Source organism: Rattus norvegicus, chromosome 2, assembly GCF_021556685.1.
Source record: "Rattus norvegicus strain SHRSP/BbbUtx chromosome 2, alternate assembly SHRSP_T2T, whole genome shotgun sequence".
Taxonomy (NCBI): Eukaryota; Metazoa; Chordata; class Mammalia; order Rodentia; family Muridae; genus Rattus; species Rattus norvegicus.
In genome coordinates this window covers 151625100-151645311 of record NC_141535.1, presented here as the reverse complement: position 1 = coordinate 151645311, position 20212 = coordinate 151625100, and the positions used below count along the sequence as shown (strand labels likewise).

At 38.7% G+C, this 20212-nt stretch overlaps 1 protein-coding gene across 14 annotated transcripts in view; it reads right to left on the bottom strand.

Annotated features, from left to right (window-relative positions):
• Positions 1–20212, bottom strand: part of Lekr1 (leucine, glutamate and lysine rich 1) — a 176721-nt gene that overhangs the window by 145451 nt on the left and 11058 nt on the right. For all 14 annotated transcript variants that reach the window (XM_087626828.1, XM_087626818.1, XM_087626812.1 and 11 more), the window contains 1 exon segment: positions 13356–13570. Coding sequence is in view for 11 of the 14 variants with exons in the window: in XM_087626818.1 (XP_087482944.1) it covers positions 13356–13570 (215 nt within the window). In the remaining 3 variants the exon portion in view is untranslated.

The following is a 20212-nucleotide window of genomic DNA, read 5'->3' as shown; positions in this document are numbered from 1 at the left end:
TGCACAAGTGTCACGGGAGTAACGAACCACCTTCCAATTGGATTTAACCCACTCTGTGAGACAGAATCCATACCTGACTCCGCTAAAGTGCCAAGAACCTGCGACTAGAGAGGTCATGGGCCTACAGGAAAACATAACATTATACAATCACTCTGCTAACGGAACATAGAAATAAAATGACTAACATACTGCTGTACCCATAGCTCAGTGCCTTGTTCAACCCTCATCGCAGAAGCTTCTTCTTACATGTAGTAAATAGGAATTAGCACACAGACCCACAACTGGAATGTACAGAAAGAGGCTTTGAGGCACTCAGTCTTAAATGGGTAATCAAATCAAATTCCACCCTACTCATGTGTCTATAGGAGAGGAGTTTGAAAGACAGAGGTGACAGAGGACTCCAAGGGAACTGTCTTCCAGACACAACAGGACTGATGCACATATGAACTCTTGGAGAGTACGGCAGCACTCACAAGGCCTGCTCAGGTTCCGGTCTGATGGAGTGCTAACACTGAGAGGAGAAAGGGGGCACAGGCTCCACCCCTAACCCAGAAGCTATCTGCAATTGATAATCGCTGGCAAAGGGAAACATGCGTTTTCTCCTGTGGAGTCTCTGGGTATATTAGCCACACTTCAGGGCAGGCCTTATACACAGGAGTAGCTGGCCAAGACAGAACATACTCAACGGGAATGTTTTAGACTTTTTGTCTCATTTTGCTTTGTTTAGGATTTTTTTTTGTCCTACTGGTCTTTTCCTTGCTTACTTTGATTTCCATTTCTGTGTTTTGTGGAGGGTTTGTGTGTATGTGTTTCTCATTTTTGTTTGTTTTAAAAGACAGAGCTGGGGGAAGAGGGATGGGAGAAGGGGGAAAGGGGAATAACATTTGAAATGTAAATACATAAAATATCCAATAACAAAGAAAGAACATAAAATAAAAAATAAAAAAATCTTTTATCAAAAAAAAGACGACAGATAAACAGGACATACATACAGTTGGGTGGGTAAAGAGGTAGGATAGTATGTGGAGTAACTGGGAAACTGTAAAACATGATCAAATTTTCACACATGAAGTAAATAAATTATAGACAGAAAAAAAGAAAACCCACTTAAAAGAAAAATTCTCTATGAAAATAAATGTGAGTTATATTAACTTTTATCTCATGTACAAGTCTTTTTTTTAAAAAAATGCAAAGTCCTTAAGTTTTAAGGTTACCTATATAAGTATAAAACAAAAGTGTATATTCATGATAAAGTGAAATTGCATTTGCTGTTTTTGCTTTAAATATGCATTTCCCTTCTTCCTAACTTTTTGTCATATCTTATCAATGATTTATTCTAGTGAAGTATCAATAAATAATTTTCTATGTTTCCAATCTCTGTGCTTTTTTGATCCTTTCCAAAGTCAAACAGTCATTGTACAAGGTGGCCCCTTGCTGGCAGCAGGTAAAATACAAGCCTTCTTTTCAAAGGACAGACAATGACAAAACCGAGGAGCAGTCACAGACAGGTGACAAAGTGCATGCTAATTCATAGAAAAATGGAATATAAGTTCCAGGAAATTATTATGATTCAATCTTGAATTATAGTCAAGTGACATTTCCCAATGTCACTGGCATTCACCTGGATCCACAAAGCAGCAAAGCAAGAAACAGCTTTCACAAACACCTTAGACAGCTCTCTAAACATTTACTGAATACAAATATGACAGGATCCCCTGTAAGTGAGGCTGCATGCTGAAAACAGAATCTGAAGAGCCGGGAGGCATCTTAAAAGCAGTGCAAATGATGTAATTCACGGCGGAGAGCCATCTGAAGGCATACATGCATTTAGTGTTAATAGAAAACACAGATGACAGCAAGAGACATATTGCTTCCATTTCTTCTTTCTTGACATACAACTTATTTAATGTACAGAATATAATACATAAGCTTGAGTATCTTCCAGGAGATGTATAAACATTTCTAAGTTATGCATAGTGGTAAAGTTGAAGTGAAACGCAGTAGGAAAATCTTGGCTTCATGATTCATGTGTGTTTTAATCACATAGCTATAATATGATACAAAACATGTGACAACTGGCAAATAATGTGGTAGGCCTTTTAGAAAACACAAGGAAAGATAAAGCCTCAGTTTCATTCTTTTTTCTTTAAAGATTTATTTATTTACTATATATGAGTACACTGTAGTTGTCTTCAGACACACCAGAAGAGGGCATCAGATCTCATAACAGATGGGTGTGAACCACCATGTGGTTGCTGGGAATTGAACTCAGGAACTCTGGAAGAGCAGTCAGTGCTCTTAACCACTGAGCCATCTCTCCAGACCTTCAGTCTCATTCTTAAAAATTCTGACAAATTTTTTTTTAAAAGATTTAGCAAATACCGACTGCACTGATCAGTTTTTATCAACTTGACGCAACCCATAGACATGCCTGGGAAGAAGAAAACTTAATTGAAAAAAAGGGCTTCCATGAGTAGGCAAGTCTGTAGGGAATTTTCTAGATTAATGGTTGATGTGAGGGCCTACCCGCTGTAGGTGGTGCTCTCCCTAGGCAGATGATCCTGAATAGTATAAAAACATAGACTGAGCAAGGGAATAAGCAGTTTTCCTCCATGGCTTCTGCTTCAGCTCCCCACTCCAGGTTCCTGCCTTGAGTCCCTATATTGGCTTCTTTCAATGGACTGTGATCCAGGATATGTAAGCTACATAAATTCTTTCCTCCCCAAATTGCTTTTGGTCATGTGTTTTATCACAATAGAAACTCCAACTAAAAACAGAAACAGAAACAGAAAGCCACTCAACTACTCAGCTGTTTTCAATTCTTAAGTGCTATAGGAGATCAAAAAGGACATCACTATGTGTTGCAAAAACCAGACATAACATCATGTAGAAGATGGCTCTAGAAGTGTATAAATAACCACCAGGAAAGAATGAAATGGGTAGTTTATTTTGGTTAGGGGGAAAAAACAAACAACAAAATGCTCTGTAAACACACTGAACAAGAATGGCCTCATATTAAGTAAAACTTATGCCAGAATTATATTGTTTATATATAGAAATTAGTTATTTTCTTAAATCTAGGCCTATCAATACAATTTCAGGCTAAGCCTGCTGCTCAAATCATTATTAGTAGAACCTCCATTTTCTCTCAAAACATTCCAAATTGAACTATAGAGGTAATTTCACTTATAGCAAGTGATCTCTGCAGAGAATCTCCTACTTAGTACGCGTTCATTTAAGAAAATTCTGTACTAGGAAGGGATATTTGCTAATAGATATCCTTGATTCTTTTAAAAAGATACTTGGTTTTCTGAGTTATCAAGGATTTATCATGGGGCTGGAGAGATGGATCAGCTCTTAAGAGCACTTGCTATTCTTGAAGAAGACTGGGTTCAATTCCCAGCACCCCCATCAGGCAGCTCACTTCACAGTAACCCTACTTCCAGGGGGTTTTGGTGCCTTCCTCTCGCCTGTGAAGGCAGTAGGCACATACATACATACATGAAGGCACTCATGAATACACATAAAATATAAACAAATAATTTACTCTCTTAAAAGGATATAGCACACATTGATTCAAATGTATAAATCTCTAAACTATGAGAATCCAAAGCCTACTCTCTTAAGGGATTTCATTTTTCAAATACAAAATTAACCTAGAGTTTATATTCCTCCTTAATGAAAAAGCTTTTCATACTGCAGGTAATATCATCACAATAATCATCAATTCTTAGAGACAGCAGGCTCATGCTAATTCCAGTCTTGAGGAGGTAGAGGCAGGAGGATCACTGCAAGTTCAAGACCAGCCTGAACTAAACAGTAAGATCATGTCTCCAAAAGTAGAAAAGAGAGTGAATAAGCAAACATGTATCAGGCAGCTACCCTATAAAGGTCAATGCTCCAGTTGATAAAGTTGGGTCCCAGAAAGGAATATACAAAAGTCTGTAATGTATGATCTCTTCTCCAACAGTTTACAGAACACTGTTTGTTGTGTATCTTCCCATTTCCCCTTCTATCTACTCACCTCTTAACCTACTTAACCCTTAATCCAGAAATTACCAATCCATGATCTCAAAATATTACATGCTAGGTACAAAAAAAATCTGTAGGTAATCAGTGTGAATATCTGAAAATAGTTTGAATATATATAAAGTAACTATATTATATTACTTATATTATGCCTTGAGGGTGAGGCATTTCAGGGCTAGTTGCAGGGAGATATGATGTTGTTAGAGGGTAAGGTTCTTTTATTAGAATGTCATTGTTAATATTACAATAACCGCACCATTGCAAGAAGGTGAATGTCCCTCATCTTGACCTGTGATGTAAGGAAAAGGACAGTGAGAATCTTTATGGAAATCCAACTGACTTTAACTTACATATCATTTCAGATCTTTTCAGAAAGCCACTGTTAATTTCAAAGGAAGATGTGAAGAATGCACAATGAAGATTCAGTTCTGCTGCCCACAAAAAGCAGATGATAGAGAATCCCACGGTAAGCCATTACATGCTTTCATACCTGTTCATAAGTGAATCAATTGACTATCCTTTGAATATTACTAGATGTTAGGCATTATTCTAAATATAAAGAATTAAACTGCTTTCTTAGAACTTGCATTGCAACCAGAAATGTAAACACCAAACAAGTATATCCAAAGACCACCATAAAGGGACAACAAAAGAAGTCACAGCAAACACCAGGATTGGCAAATGCCTTCTTGAGGATCTGTTACCTCAGCCAAGCCATGAAAAGGGGGAATAGTTGTGTTTCATCTAAAGAAAATATAAACGTGCAGCAGGTATAGCAGCAGAGTGCAATGACCAGGTGCATTTTACTTGAGCATCTAGAGTGCCAGTAAAAACTGGTTAGGACAGGGGCAACAAGTCATGGAAGCAGGCTTGTAGATGTCCAAACAGATCATGACTAGGAAGTAGATATACATTCAAGACATAAAAAAGGTGAAAACAGGAAATACCACAATTGGATAAGATGACAGCTTACAAGCTGTCTTTATGTGATCCAGCTTTGGTAGTTTATATTGATTGTTGTAACTGTCGCTTTTGTTTCCTCAGATGAAGTAATGAGAGCTGTTCCCAAGTTCTGCAAATACATGGCTTAGGCTGAGCCCAGAGCATTGCCTTCTCTGTTCTAATTACCCCTAGGCTTAGGCTTGGAAGCTTCTAGCCTCCATACCATCTAATCTTCCAACCAGACTGATTCAGTTGGCTTTTCTTGGCTTCTGACTGAATTGTTCTGCTTGGTCTCATACTAACTTTGCCCATATTTTCTAATCTTTTGGCTCCTTCTAATTCTCTGGCTCACTCTCTCTTCACCTTGGTTTAGCTTGTTCCCTCTACAACCTGTCTCTGTAAAACTGTCCTAGTAAAACTGTCACAGACACACACACACACACACACACACACACACACACACACACACACCACACCACACCACACACCCTGCTCTCCCTCTTTTTCTCTGTCTCTCTCTCTGCTCTTAAGTAGCTTCTCTTTCCTGTCTCATATGAGTATATCCTATCTCTGACACATTCTGTCAAATCTTTCCCTGATTTGTCACTTTGTCTGCCCCTCAATTACACATTTTAAAAATGGCTGCTTCCAGGTTGGGGATTTAGCTCAGTGGTAGAGCGCTTACCTAGGAAGTGCAAGGTCCTGGATTCGGTCCCCAGCCCCGAAAAAAAAAAAAAAAAGAAAGACAAAAATGGCTGCTTCCTTATACAAATTTCATGTTAAGAATTAAAGGTACATACTAATGGCATGTCTGTATTCCAGCCAGATCATCCTGTAATCCAGGACAAGTCTGCATTCCATCTGGATCATATCTTTGGATGTGATCCCTTGCCAGAGCAGCCATGATGCTGGCTTAAAATTCCTCTACAGATTTTCCCTTGACAGGATCTAGAATCACCTTGGAGAAAAATATTTGGGTTAGGTTAGCTGAGGGGGGGAAGACCCCCCTTCAGTGTGGGTAAAACTTCCACAGAGCTTGGGTCCTAGACTGCACCCCAACGAGGAACATGAGCATTCATCATCCTCTGCGTCCTGGCTGCAGGGAGAGTGACCAGGATCTCCCACCATCATGGACTTTACCCTCAAACTGCAACCCCATAATAATCCCTTCTCCCTAGAGTTATTTGTATTTTCTTACCACAGCCACAGAAAAAGTAACTAAAACACCAACAAATGAAAAGTCAGGATGAAAAAGAGCAGACTATTTCTGTGAGAGGAAAAGCTGAAAAGAGTCAGGAGGACACCGATGGCACAACAGCATGGGAAGACAAAAACAGGTGACAGAGAAAAAGTCCAAGTGAGCTCTACAATTTTCTCTGTGGAAATAACAGCCAGTAACGGCCACTGACTCAAGCCCAAACACACTATGCCACTTGCCAGACTGGAGTCATCAATAGCTGCCAAAGAGGTGCTGTCCCATCCTAGACACAGTTCCCACAAAGATGGTTTTACAAGTTTCCTGAAGTAACCAGCTATATGTGTGTACATATAAATGTATATATAACACATGTCTGTATTAGGTTATACTATACATAAATATAAGATAAACATGTGTTTTAGAGTATACACATATTATATAGCATAATATCTAGGTTGTGTGTGTGTGTGTGTGTAAGGCACTGATTAGATAAGTGACAACATCATGATGTGAGAAGTGTGCTGACCTTGGCAGAGACTCACCAATCAACACTGATATCTACAGATTTCTCAACCAGGAACTTTCCTCATGACATCATTGTATGTTTGAATAATGAAAGTAGGTATGGAAGTAATACTATCAAGAGTAGAAAGGCAGCATATAGTTGCTTTTCTATTGCTATGATAATACCATGGCCAAGACAGGAATAGTTTATTTGGGCTTATGGTTTCAGATAGACAAGGGTCAACATGGTGGAGAGGCATAGTAACAAGTGGCAGGCATAGTAATCAGAACATGAATCTGAGAGTTTATATCCTCAACTACAAGCATAAAGCAGAGTGAGTAAACTGGAAGTGGTGTGGGGCTTCAAATTCTCAACGCTGGAGCCCACAGACATGCTCCTCCAGTAAGGCCACGTCTCCTAAACCTCCCTAAACAGCACCACCAACTGGGAACCAAGTGTTCAAACACCTGTGCCCATGGGAGTCATTTCTCATTCATACTACCATGGACACCATGTCATTAACCTTAAAGAAACATAGAAAGAACAAAAAGGAGAGTGAGAATTCCCCAGGCATTAAGCAATCTGCCTTCCATTCCTGTGAAATGGTCTATTCTTTGACCATTTTACAGATGAAGAACTCACAGCCCAGAAAAATTAAGAAGAAAATCTTGAGCCTAGGCAAAGGCAAACCCTGTACCACTGACCTCGTGCCCAAGGGAAGCTACAGTCCTATAGGCGAGTGCCATGGAAGTTAGGATAGAGAACACAGGCTCTCTGTCTTTCTGACCAATGTGTGTGAGTGTGCAATTATGCCTAGATTAGAAATTAAGACTTTTAAGCCTATAAGGAAATCCTGAACAGAAGTATTCTGATAACCAGATAATGTGGCTCTTCAATTCTCTGAAATTAACAGCAGCTGTGATCAGCCGCTTCCTCCAAGACGATTCTAAACAGCAGAATTTACCAGATACATAGCATTCTAGCCTGCTGGTAAATTACTATCATCAGCTTACTTAATTGATTTTTATAGCTTGGACTTCACTAAATTAAAAACTTTTATTGACAAAAGCAAGATAGAAAGTGAAGACAAGCCACATATTAGAAGAAAATAATAGCAAAATATATATCTGATATAGGGCTTCTACACTTCCTAAAATATATAACCAACTACTGAAACTTGACAATAAGAAAATAGACAAGACTGTTTTAAACACTTGCCAGGCATTCTCAAAGCCCTAAATTCATTTTTTTTTTGTTTTAAAAAAAGAAAATTTAAAAGAAGCTATAATATTACTAAACATGAAGGGACTTGAAATACCAGTGTGTATAATTGTTTAGAAAAATAACAATTTCTAAAATTGGCATAAGAAAGGGCTAAAAATCAATAAAAAGCAGTAATGGTGGAGGAAACAAAATGGGTCATCATAGACCTTTTACCCAAAGAAAACACATTTTTCTACTAAATGTTTACAAAACAGGTACAGGCAATTCATGGGTTAGATAACAGGTCTGGTGCAGACTACACGGTAGTACAGGAATATTAATTCCTGGGCTGGCCAAGGCAGGCACCTGCCAGTTTAAGGGCTGCCTGAGCTCCGCAGCTCATTGTACCAGTGTAGACACTGTACCATGAGAAAGCTGTAGAACAGCGTCACCTACACATGCATATGCAAAACTATTTAAAATACTAAAAACTAAGTCAGCACTCTATCAGAAAAGCAATTATTCATAAACTTTTAGACATCCCTACTAGCATAAATGATTTTTGGGGGAGGGGGGGTCTCTCTACATAGCCCTGATATACCAGAATTCACTATATAGGACCAGGTTGGTCTCAAGTTCACAGAGATTTGCCTGCCTCTGCCTCCCTAATGCTGAGTGTTAGGACAGACGTGGTCCTTTAAAATGGCTTCTGATATTGTCCTAAAGGATAGTTGGGTTCAGCTCTGGACTCTGACCCAGTAAATAGAAGGACTGATACCTATACTCAGCATTCCTCAGAAATCTTGTCAAGCTGGTTTCTGTTTGTCAGGAAAACCCATCATTTCTGTTATCTGCTCCTACTACCTCCAGCAATGGGGCATGCAGCTCCTGACTGATGCAAACAAGCCTGCAACAAATCAAAGCCCTCAGGCTAGTCTGCAGGCTGCTCTGGCTCATATACAACCACCACCACCATCACTACACACACACACACACACATACACACACACACACCACTGCCGCAACATGTCTCCTTAAACCTGGACACACTTTTGCTGTTCATTGTAGGTGAGAGAAGGCCTTCGCAGTTTAGCCCCTAGTTTGGTAGTTTCACTGCATCCTCCCTTGCACTGGGATTAAAGGCATGCGCTACCTTTCCCAGTATTATATATTTCTTCTTTAACTTTCAATTTAATTCTCATGGAAAGTAATGCTTTTATACTTACTATGCTCAAAGAAATGCATATATCTAAGTGATTATTCTCAGAAAACTAGTATAGAGTACTTATAGTACACAGTACTTATTGCTATGACAATTTATATATTTATTTGTATATATTTGTGTATATACAAACTATATATATGTATGTGTATATGTGTATATATATATATATTTTTTGTCCCCAGCATGCAAACATATGTGTGTGTATGTATATGTATATAGATGGTAAACACACAAAATTTAGGAAATCCTGAAATACACCAGATCAAAATGCTCTTTGTTAAAAATATGAGTATAGCTTCTTATTAAGAAACATGTTCTTCAAGAATACCCTTGGCAGGGAATAGGGAGGCAAAGATTAAAACAGAGGCAGAAGGAACACCCATTCAGAGCCTGCCCCACATGTGGCCCATACATATACAGCCACCCAATTAGACAAGATGGATGAAGCAAAGAAGTGCAGGCCGACAGGAGCCGGATGTAGATCACTCCTGAGAGACACAGCCAGAATATGGCAAATACATAGGCGAATGCCAGCAGCAAACCACTGAACTGAGAACAGGACCCCCGTTGAAGGAATCAGAGAAAGAACTGGAAGAACTTGAAGGGGCTCAAGACCCCATATGATCAAAAATGCCAAGCAACCAGAGCTTCCAGGGACTAAGCCACTACCTAAAGACTATACATGGACTGACCCTGGGTTCACTGCATAGGTAGCAATGAATAGCCTAGTAAGGGCAGCAGTGGGAGGGGAAGCCCTTGGTCCTGCTAAGACTGACCCCCAGTGAACGTGATTGTTGTGGGGAGGGCGGTAATGAGGGGAGGATGGGGAGGGGAACACCCATATAGAAGGGGAGATGGAGGGGTTAGGGGGATGTTGGCCCGGAGACCGGGAAAGGGAATAACAATCGAAATGTAAATAAGAAATACTCAAGTTAATAAAGAAAAAAAAAAAAGGTTGGGGATTTAGCTCAGTGGTAGAGCGCTTGCCTAGGAAGCGCAAGGCCCTGGGTTCATCCCCAGCTCCAGAAAAAAAGAACCAAAAAAAAAAAAAAGAAAGAAAGAAAGAAAAAAAAAAAAGAAACATGTTCTTATTTACTGCACTAACAAATTAAAGCCAGGCATGGGAGGCAGAAGGAAGATCAGGAGTTCAAAGTCAAGCTTGGTTAACATAATGAAGCCAACATGGGCTAGAGGAGACTTTGTAAACACACAGTTCTAGTTTGCTTTCTCTGCCTGTGATGAAGACCATGACAAAAAGCAACTTGGGGAAGAAAAGGGTTTATTTCAGCTTACAGTTTATAATTTAGTCCATTACCAGGGAAGTCAGGGCAGGAACTCAGGCAGGAACCTGGAAGCAAGAACTAAAGCAGAGGCCTTGAAGGCTCACTCATGCTTCCTGATTGCTCGGCCTGCTTTCTTACACAGCTCAGGACCATGTGCTCTGGAGTGGCACCACCCACTGTGGGCTGGATCCTCCCTCATCAACCATCAGTAGAGAAACCGCCTAAGAGACTTGCCTAACAAGCCATTCTGATGGGAACATCGAAGTTTTAGTTCCCTCTTTTGTCTTCTCAAGTTGACTGACATACAAAACAAAACAAAACAAAAAAACCCTAACCAACATTGAAGAGATCACGTGATCACCCCAACATACAAAAGGAAGAGGAATAAATAATACTCATTAAAGTGCAAAAATCATTCTTGATTTGAACCTTAAAAAAGGAAGGAACAGAAGTCTTTCTCATACAGATAAACAGAATCATTAAAAGCCTAAAGTGCAGGAAGACAGCAGACAAGTCCACCCTGGAGGAGAAGGAAGACACATGCACCTCCGAGTTTAGCACTTCCCTGTACCAGAGGGAGGGGTAAGGAGGAAGAGCAATGAAATCAAAGATCTCATTGGATATGATTTGATGGGGTTTTATGCATATCATATATATATCTTCAAGAAAACCAACTGAAAAATGTATAGCTAATAAAACTAAGCAAAGGAAATAGATATGTAATCAATGTATAAAAATTACTTGCATTCAGAAATATTAGAACACATCCTGAAGAAAAATATCTCATTTCCTCATAATGGTAATAATTACATACAAATGTGTAAATATAAATTTTTATTGACAAGGATTAAGCAAATGTATAAAAACTATAAAATTTTGTCGATAAGTTTTAAGAACAACTGAATAATTAGAGGGGAAATAGAAAAATTTTTATAAAAATATCAAATCTGAAGATATGTAATTACTCTAAGAAAGTAAATGCAGCCGCAGTCTAAATCTTAACATAAAATCTGATAACCGATTCTAGAATTCTACAAGATACTCTACACTAAAAAAGAGAAGACTTGTCCAGTAAAGCATCACAGTATCGCTATCCTAAAGACAACGTAGTTATCTGAATGACTGGGAGACAGTAAACCACCAGCACCAAACAAGGGTCCAAATTAAACTAGAAATGTGTCAGCTGCACTTCACATTAGGGGACAAAGGAGGACATATTTATTCAAAGATGTCAGGAGAACAAAGTAGACATTTGGAAAACAAGAAAAGACATAAGAGTAAAGATCTACCTCACATCATATATAATAATTCACTGCAAATAGACCAAATGGCTGACTCTAAAGCAATACTATAAAATAATACCACAGTTTTATAAAATAATACCACACAGTTTTAAGAAATAATACCACACAGTTTTATAAGATAATACCACGCGGGATTAAATTGGGATTATTGCAATTTTCCCTCCAGTACCGGGTTTTTTTTTCTTGTCAGATTTACACCTCCCTTTTTGATAACAAAAATCTAATTTCTCTTCGTGATCTCTCTTCCTTTGCTATAAAAGTCTTCATACAATTGATGACCAAAGCTCTTCCTTCTCAGGGTACTGAGGAGGGGATCAGGATAGACACAAAACTCAAAAGAAACTAACGAAACTCTTATGCGTGCTCAGACTTGAAGGGAATAGAACAAGAACGGAGAGTCGGGTGGAAAGAGATGTACTGCAAAAAAGACTTCAATAAGATCTGTCTCCCATCCCTTATAGAGTCAGAGGACCTGAAGTTCCCTTTATTCCAACAGGTTCCCATTGTATGTTCTTCCAATGAGCTCCTTTGTGCTGAGGCTGTAAAGCATGACACAGAACCTTGGCAGAATTTGACACACTTTTGAAAACAAAAAACATACAACAAAAATTATAAGACAAGGCAAAAAGATCAGCAACCATGAGGAAACATTAACACATAAAACGTCTAAGAACAATACTATATTAGGAACGCCATAGACTGGGGATATAGCGAGTTGGTAGAGTGCTTGCCTAGCATACACAGAACCCTAGTGTGATCCCCCCAGCACCACATAAACCTGCTGTGGGACACACGCCAGCACTGGAAAGTAGAGGCAGGAGAATTAGAAGTTCAAGCTCAACCTTTGCTATGTGAGACCATGCCTCAAAACAATAAAACTCCTATAAACACATGACCCAGTGGAAAATTGGACACTTTATGTGTGCAGGTAATCAAAAAAAAGGAAGAAATATATCCAATCTCCACATTTAAAGAACTCTCCATTAACAAAAATGAAATATAAACTAAATATCCAGAAGGAAACATTCTTTTTCATGTAGGAGACTAAAAGAAGGATGTTAATATTTAAAAGGTATAAAAGATAGACTATTCCTAAATACTTAGTCAAACGTGATTAATGCTGTCTTCTCAAAGGACATTTTGGTTTAATAATCATCAAAAATGTAAACTGAAATTTACTTTTGTTATTTTTATTTCTGAGAATTTGTTCTAGGGGAAAATATATGTTTAAAGGCACATAAGTATAAATGGTACCTATAATAATAAATAGAAATATTATTGATATGAAAAAGTGAAATGATAAATAATGATACATCTATAAAATAAAAATTAACAAAAACACTTCCCCAGAAAAGAGCGAGGTGTGTGCATTAATGTTGGGTGAGCAATGATCCCAGTGTATACGTTTAAGTGGCAAAATCACAGAACACACTATTTTATTGTTAAATACCTATCAAAAGATACTAAGCTACAAATATAGCAGAAATTTACTTATAATAAAGGTAAACAAAGGCACAGCAAAGGATAGAGAGAAATATATCGCTGTCCTGGAATTCTCAGTGCTTCTGCCCAGGCCCCTGACTGCTGGAATTACTGGCTCCCACCACGCCACCCAAATCTACTGTTTGCTTTGAAACTAAGTAAGAGACAGGAAACATAGGCCGACCTTTCCTTCTTGGATTCGCTGTCAGTTTTATACTTTTCAAACTCCTGGCTAAGAGACTGCAGCTTTTCTTGAAGTCTCTTTTCTCGTTCTATACTTCCTTGATAAAATTTCAATTCTTCTTGCACCGCTTTCAGTTTTTCTTCCATAGCCTTAAATTCATGTAGAATTAGGTAGCTGACGCCACAGTATTTACAAACTGTTTCTTCAGGAGACATCTAGGAAACAGAACATGTGTTTATTGAAATCTGTGTTTTTAATTGTGAAAGATAAAGTCCAACCAAAGTTGTTATGCAACCATGCTGTGGAGACAAAGAAAATCCATTGTGTGCTATGCCGCTGGGATTGACATAAAGATGCTCTTACAGCTGGGTAAGAAGTGCAAAACCAACACAAAATCTTAGGGCGGGAAAAGAGTTTCTCAAAGAAATGATTTCTCTATGGTATAGCCAAGAAATAGTTGCTCTTGAAATATCTTTCACAAAGTAAAACTAAAATGTTGAGAACACCCTTATGCCTTAGTTCTGAGTTCTATCTCTAGTATCACAGGACCCATGGGCGTCTCTAGTATCATAGGAACCCATGGGCGTCTGCTGTCAACTACACTGTGACCGGCTACATCAGCACTTCTCAACCTGCGGTCACGACACCCTTGAGGAGTCAAATGACCCTTTCACAGCAGTGGCATATCAGATATCCCACGTATCAGATATTTACATCACAATTCATAACAGTAGCAAAAGTACAGCTGTGAATAGCAATGAAAACACTTTTATGGTTGAGGGTCACCTCAGCAAGAAGAACTGCAGTAAAGGTCACAGCATTAGGAAGGCTGAGAGCCACTGCTCTAGACACCTCGGACTTTTTAATCTTATTTTACTCATTTATAAAATTATGGTACTGAACCAAATGAACTCTGTGCTCTTACTCAGTTTCTCTATATTATGACTTTTATAGAATTTAATATTCTGTCCAAACCTACAAAAGGAAAAGCATTTTGAACTTTTACTCATTTTATAGGTTAAAACTTGAGAATCCTGCAGTTCCACGGCCAGCTAAAAGGTGAGAATGTTAAAACTGAACCCAAGTCTTTATAAAAAGCAATACTTACGTATTTATGTGCCATATTGTACTTTCCTACCATGAGTATATGGATTCTCATGTCCTTCAGACAAAGTATGTGTGGCTCTGGTCAACACGAAGGCAGTGAAAAGCAAACCAGGAAAAAGACCCTTATTTTGTCTTAAGAATAAATAGTCCTTGGTGGCCTATATTTGATTAGCTTTTCATAAAGGTTAAGAGAGCTCTAGGGCACCAAAGGAATTTGGAATTTGGTGACTGGTCCACCATGGCCTCCAACCCCCTATCCTTCTACCTATTGTCTCCAATACTAGGTTTGAAGGCTACACACCACATGTGGTCAAAGTGTTTCTTAAGACAGCCTTCCTTGATGTGGTAGAAAATGTCCCTGTAACTGTTATAGCACAAAGAGGTAGACAGTGTCCGTGTTAAAGTACAAGGAGGTGGATGGTGCTCCTGTGACTATGTTATAGCATATCTACTTATCAACCCCTTTGCAGAAGTATCACTTGGAACAAGTGAGTAACGAATGTTATAAAATAAGTATCTTACTTAAACGTTAGCAATTTCAAATCAAAGGCCTGAATACAATGTGTGAATAATTATGTCAATCCCCTGCCACTGATACTAAATGTATAGATTTATAAAAATAGGTTTCAAAGAAATCATTAATGACTTGGTTTAAGCTTTAGACATGCTCCTTTGGGTCTACTTTAACTGAGACATATTGCTCAACCTCTATGCTGACATTCCAAAGGATGAGAAACCCCTTTCCAATGCAGCCTATCTCATTTTCTGCCAGTTCTGCCTCCCAGGAAATCCTCTTGTGTTCATCCCATCACTCCTCACAACACCAACAATCCTCAGTAACAATACAAAACAACCTGGTCCCACACACAGAGTTCATTCTAAGATCTAAAGACTGCATGTTTCTTCTACGAGTTATCAGGAACATGTCATGTTTTCTCTTCCTCAGATAAACACCCCAGTTCCTTCCCAGATAACAAGCTTTCCAGTCTCTGTCTCACCCTAGCTTTCTCTGAACTTGTTCTATGTGTTTCCCACCATAATGTCTAGAACTGAATGGCTCGATGTGGCTGCTATTAGGGAACAGAACAAGAAAAGACTCAAGCATGCTAGACACAGTATTAGCAATACTCTCTGGTAGAACCTGCGTCTGCACCACTCTTCTGTACTTCAGCAATTTTATGTTATACTATCATGTTAATTAATGCATTTATCTATACATTGCTATTTAGTAATATGACTTAGTCTACCTCTCCTCCTACCCATGGGTGACTGACAGCCTCAAGGTAGGTACTGGATACAAAAGAACCGACCTCTAGACAGGAATAAGCAAACTAGTTTTGAAAGTATAGAAGAGCTGGGCAATTAGGAGTTCTTAGCAACCCAAAGGGTAAAGCATCCTGTGTGTGGTGCAGAATTAGCCACATTACTGGGATGAAACACACAGAGAAGCGGAGTGTAAGACATTATGGCTCTGAAGACAGAAAGCCTAGTGGGAAAAGCTTATGTCCTACAGCTGATGTTTCCAGTTCCCCACTTCCGTCCCTCTTGACAGCTGAATGTCCTACTAACACTTCAGGATCTTTGCCCAGTCGTTTTATACTTTTTTCCTTTACCCTACCTATCCCTTGAAACCAGTATTTCCCATTCTTTGCTTTGAGTGCTTGCTTTCAGATGCAAGGACAGAACCACAAACATCATTGTAAGTATATAGCTTATACAATCTACACTGGAATATTTGCATGTAAAGCAGCATGTGTCACACATGTGTATGTGTACATAAATTATATATATATATATATGTATGTGTGTATACATACATACACACACAACCCCACACACACACACACATATAAAATATATGTTCAATATGTGTTCAGGCTGGAACTTCACACACCTTAGTTGGTACTAATTCTACTTACTAAATACTGTTCCCCGTACATCTCATTATGGGACTGCTAATTACTTGTGCAAATAGCCTAATAGTGCACATAAATACACATAAAGTAGTATAATAAAGAAAAATGTTAAAGTTACTCATAGCTACTTTAATAACAGTAAGGCAAACTTTATCAGCCATCTTCCTAAAAGTTCATGTATTCTACGCCTAACATAGTTTTTAGAGCTAGTAACCACAGCCACAAAAATGAGAGGAGGGCTGGTGAGATACCTCGGAAGGTAAAAGTACTTGCTGCTCTTGCAAGGACCTGGGTTCAGTTCTCAGCATCTAAAGGGTGACCCATAGCAATCTGTAACTCTAGTTCAAGGGGATCCAAGGCCCTCCTCTCACCTCTATGGGAGTCAGGAATAAATGCAATGCATATTTATATATAAATTGTATATGCATACAATTTTAAATCTTTTTTAAAAGGAACTGAAATAGAAATGGGCAACATAGTACAACATGTAAAGATTTACTGCCAAGCCCCACCACCTCAAGTTAATCCCTGCATCCACACGATGGAAGGCAAGAGCCAGCCCCTACAGGTTGTTCTCTGTACATGTATTGTAGTGCACATAAATACACATAAAGTAGTATAATGAAGAAAACATTAAGTGAAATAGCAAGGCTCGTGTGCTATCTCTTAGTGAATATAAAATTAGTCCAAGGATTACGGCCTTCACTAATATGCCTTAGTCTGGGTATAATGGTTCAGGCCTTTAATCCCAACAATCAAGAGGCACAAGTGGTGGTTCTCCATAAGTTTACGCCATCCTACTCTGTATACTAAGTTCCCAGATTAGCCAGGGCTATCCACTGTGACACCATCTAAAATAAATAAATAAATAAATAAATAAATAAAAAATAATGAATGAATGAATGAATAAAATAATAACCCTAACTTTTGAAAGCCACACTTTAATAATATACTCTAAAGCCTTGTCTGGAGTTATCTAATAGCATTTCATTCATGGAACAACATTTGCATATTACCCTCTCAGCAGTCCTCAGAGATAACAAGTGACTGCAATCCCATTCAGGACACTATGAGCCCTTGGGAAGCTCACCTACCCAGTCAAGAAACCTGAGCACATTCAGGACAGATGGGTATTGCCTTGAAGTCCCTTTGCTCATGTTGAGTTTTGATCCCTTCTCATTAATTAGAGTATTCTATTGCTTACTCTAAGAGATTTTATTATGAAATTTTGTCCATTTGTCACAAACTTTTTCCTACTCCTAGAAACTGCTCTATCCTTACTCTAAAGAAAATTCTTGATAGGGAAAGTAGATTTGTAGCTGGTTGTATGAAACAAAAATCATAGAAACTTCACAATGTAAAAGGTATTTAAAATAAATAGCATTCATCATAAAAATCAAGAGATGAAAAGCTAAACTAAGTAAGGTAGTGCATTTTTTGAGATTTTCTAAATGTTCATCAAGGAAAAATATGATAGTCACTGTGATCTGGAAGCAAAATAATAAAATAATAATAGACCTAAAACAATGGTCTCCAGACTGGGCCGAGCATAACCAGGATTTCTGAATTATCTACTAAATACATATATGGCACACAGATTCTCAGTTTTGTTCAATTATAGATATTTTCTATAGGCAAAACTGGAACATAAAAGATAACTTTTTCAATTCTTAGTGTCTATGTGAACTAATTGCTTGGGACACTTTTCTGAGGCTGAAGAGGTATTGCTACTGTAATTTTGGATCGCAGTGAAGTCAGGTGTCTGTTGGTGTGTCGTCCTTCTTCTAACTCAGTGTTCTATCATTGTATTTTCAGAGTCAAATAACAGCTGTCATTGCTGACTAAGGGCCATCATTACCAGGAAGTCCCCGCCTCGTCTGCTGGAGGAAGCATTAACAAGTGGAGGCCACTGAACAGAAACAGAACCACTTAAGACAGACACTGCACACGACCTCCTGAAATGTAGTGTTTGCACTCCAAAAATTATAGTTATTTAATAAAAAATCATGATAGCCTTTAAAAAGTAAATTAAGCTTAAACCTTTGTCAGTGTTCCTGACCATACTTAACTACAAAAGCACCTAAAGCCTCCTGCTGCCCGATGGGGGCATTCCCTGCTCCAAAAGCTTGGCCTCCTTTCCCTTTATTCAGTTAAATCTACATATTCACTGGCCCTTTTCTTTTTGCTTGTATAGAGAAAAGAAACAAACTTTACACAAAGGTATACACAGTATAAAGCATTAACATTTTTCAGATATTTTGTATATTAAAATGTCTGCCCAGGTGCCTGTTGCAGAGCCTGAAGGTCTGAGTTTGATTCCCAGGACCACATGGTAGAAGGGAAGAGCCAACTACTGACCGCTGCCCTTTTAGCCTCACATATACCATGGCACAAGCACAGCTGCCATGAAACACAATAAATAAACCAAATTAAAATGTTAATGCCTTCATCAAAAATAACAGGTTTATAGTAAATTTCGGCCAAATTGGCAGAAAATTTGGGATAAGACAGTGGGCCTTTACAACCATTAGCCAGACAAACCAGCCGGCCACTTCTTAAAACAATTGCGATCACTCTTCTTTATGAAGTCAAGTTTATAATTGATTTCATAGCATAGTATGTATAAAAGGACCTCACAACATAATTATAGTTGGTGGTGGTGGTGGTGGTGGTGGTGGTAAAAGCCTGAGTGCTTGTCCCTTAGGCCGGGAGAAGACAAAGCTGTCCATTCTCGTTGCCTTTATTCAACACAGTGCTGGAAGGACTAGCAGAGTAAGGTGGAGCCACACATATCAAATGTTATTCAAAACATGGATAGGATTCACATGATGAAAACCACAACATGCTGACTGAATAAAATGAAGCGCTACCACGGATATCCAATCTTTGACACTGTGATACAAAGTGGTCTTCAAAGTTCATGTTTGAGAAATGCACAACTGACTTACAAAGAAAAAAAATGGAAAATTTTCATAACATTTTAAGTAAGTTTACAGTTTTCTGTTGGGCTACATTCATAGCTATCTTGAGCTATATGGGAATTAGAAAGATATGCTGTGCTCCTGGGTTTGACTCAGAAGTTGTTAAAATAGAATATACCTAGAAACACTGTCTCCTTAGGATCTCCGGCTGACACACTGGACCCAGACTTGGGTAGGGAACCTCCATTAGTTCATCCCAGCCCTGAACAGATTGCTTGCTGGAGTCTCTCCCACCTCCATGCCCTAGGGACTTCACAGAGGACTCAGCTCTCCTACTTCCCCATACCACTTTTCATCAGCTCCTGAGACCTAGAAACACTCTCCACAGGATCCCTCAAGGTCCCACTTGGCAGGAACTGGGGTAGGTGAGTCCCACTATCCTTCCTCTCCTTCTTTACCATCCATTCTCATCCTCACCCTGATGAGGATAACCAGCTCACAGATGCCCCTTCTCCTTGGTTCAGGCCCAGAGTCCCTTAGCCCTTTCATCCCTGTCTCTGCAGACAACTCTCTCCCTTCCTACAACCTATTTGCAGTATCTCATTGTCTCAGTATACCTCCACTTCCCAACAAAACATGGAAGAGGGAATCTAAGGCATTAAAGACAAGGTACCAAAATGGACACCTCAGCCAAAGACAATGTTAAATCTGAAATTAAAAAATTAATTGATCGACTGATTAAAATCCAGGCACAAAACATCCAAGAAATCTAGGTCATATAAAAGGCCAAATCTACAAATAAAAGAATATAGAAAGGAGGAAAAACCCAGGTCAAAGGCACAGAAAATATTCTCAACAAAATCATTGAAGAAATGTCTCTAACCTAAAGAAGATGATGCCTATGATAGTACAA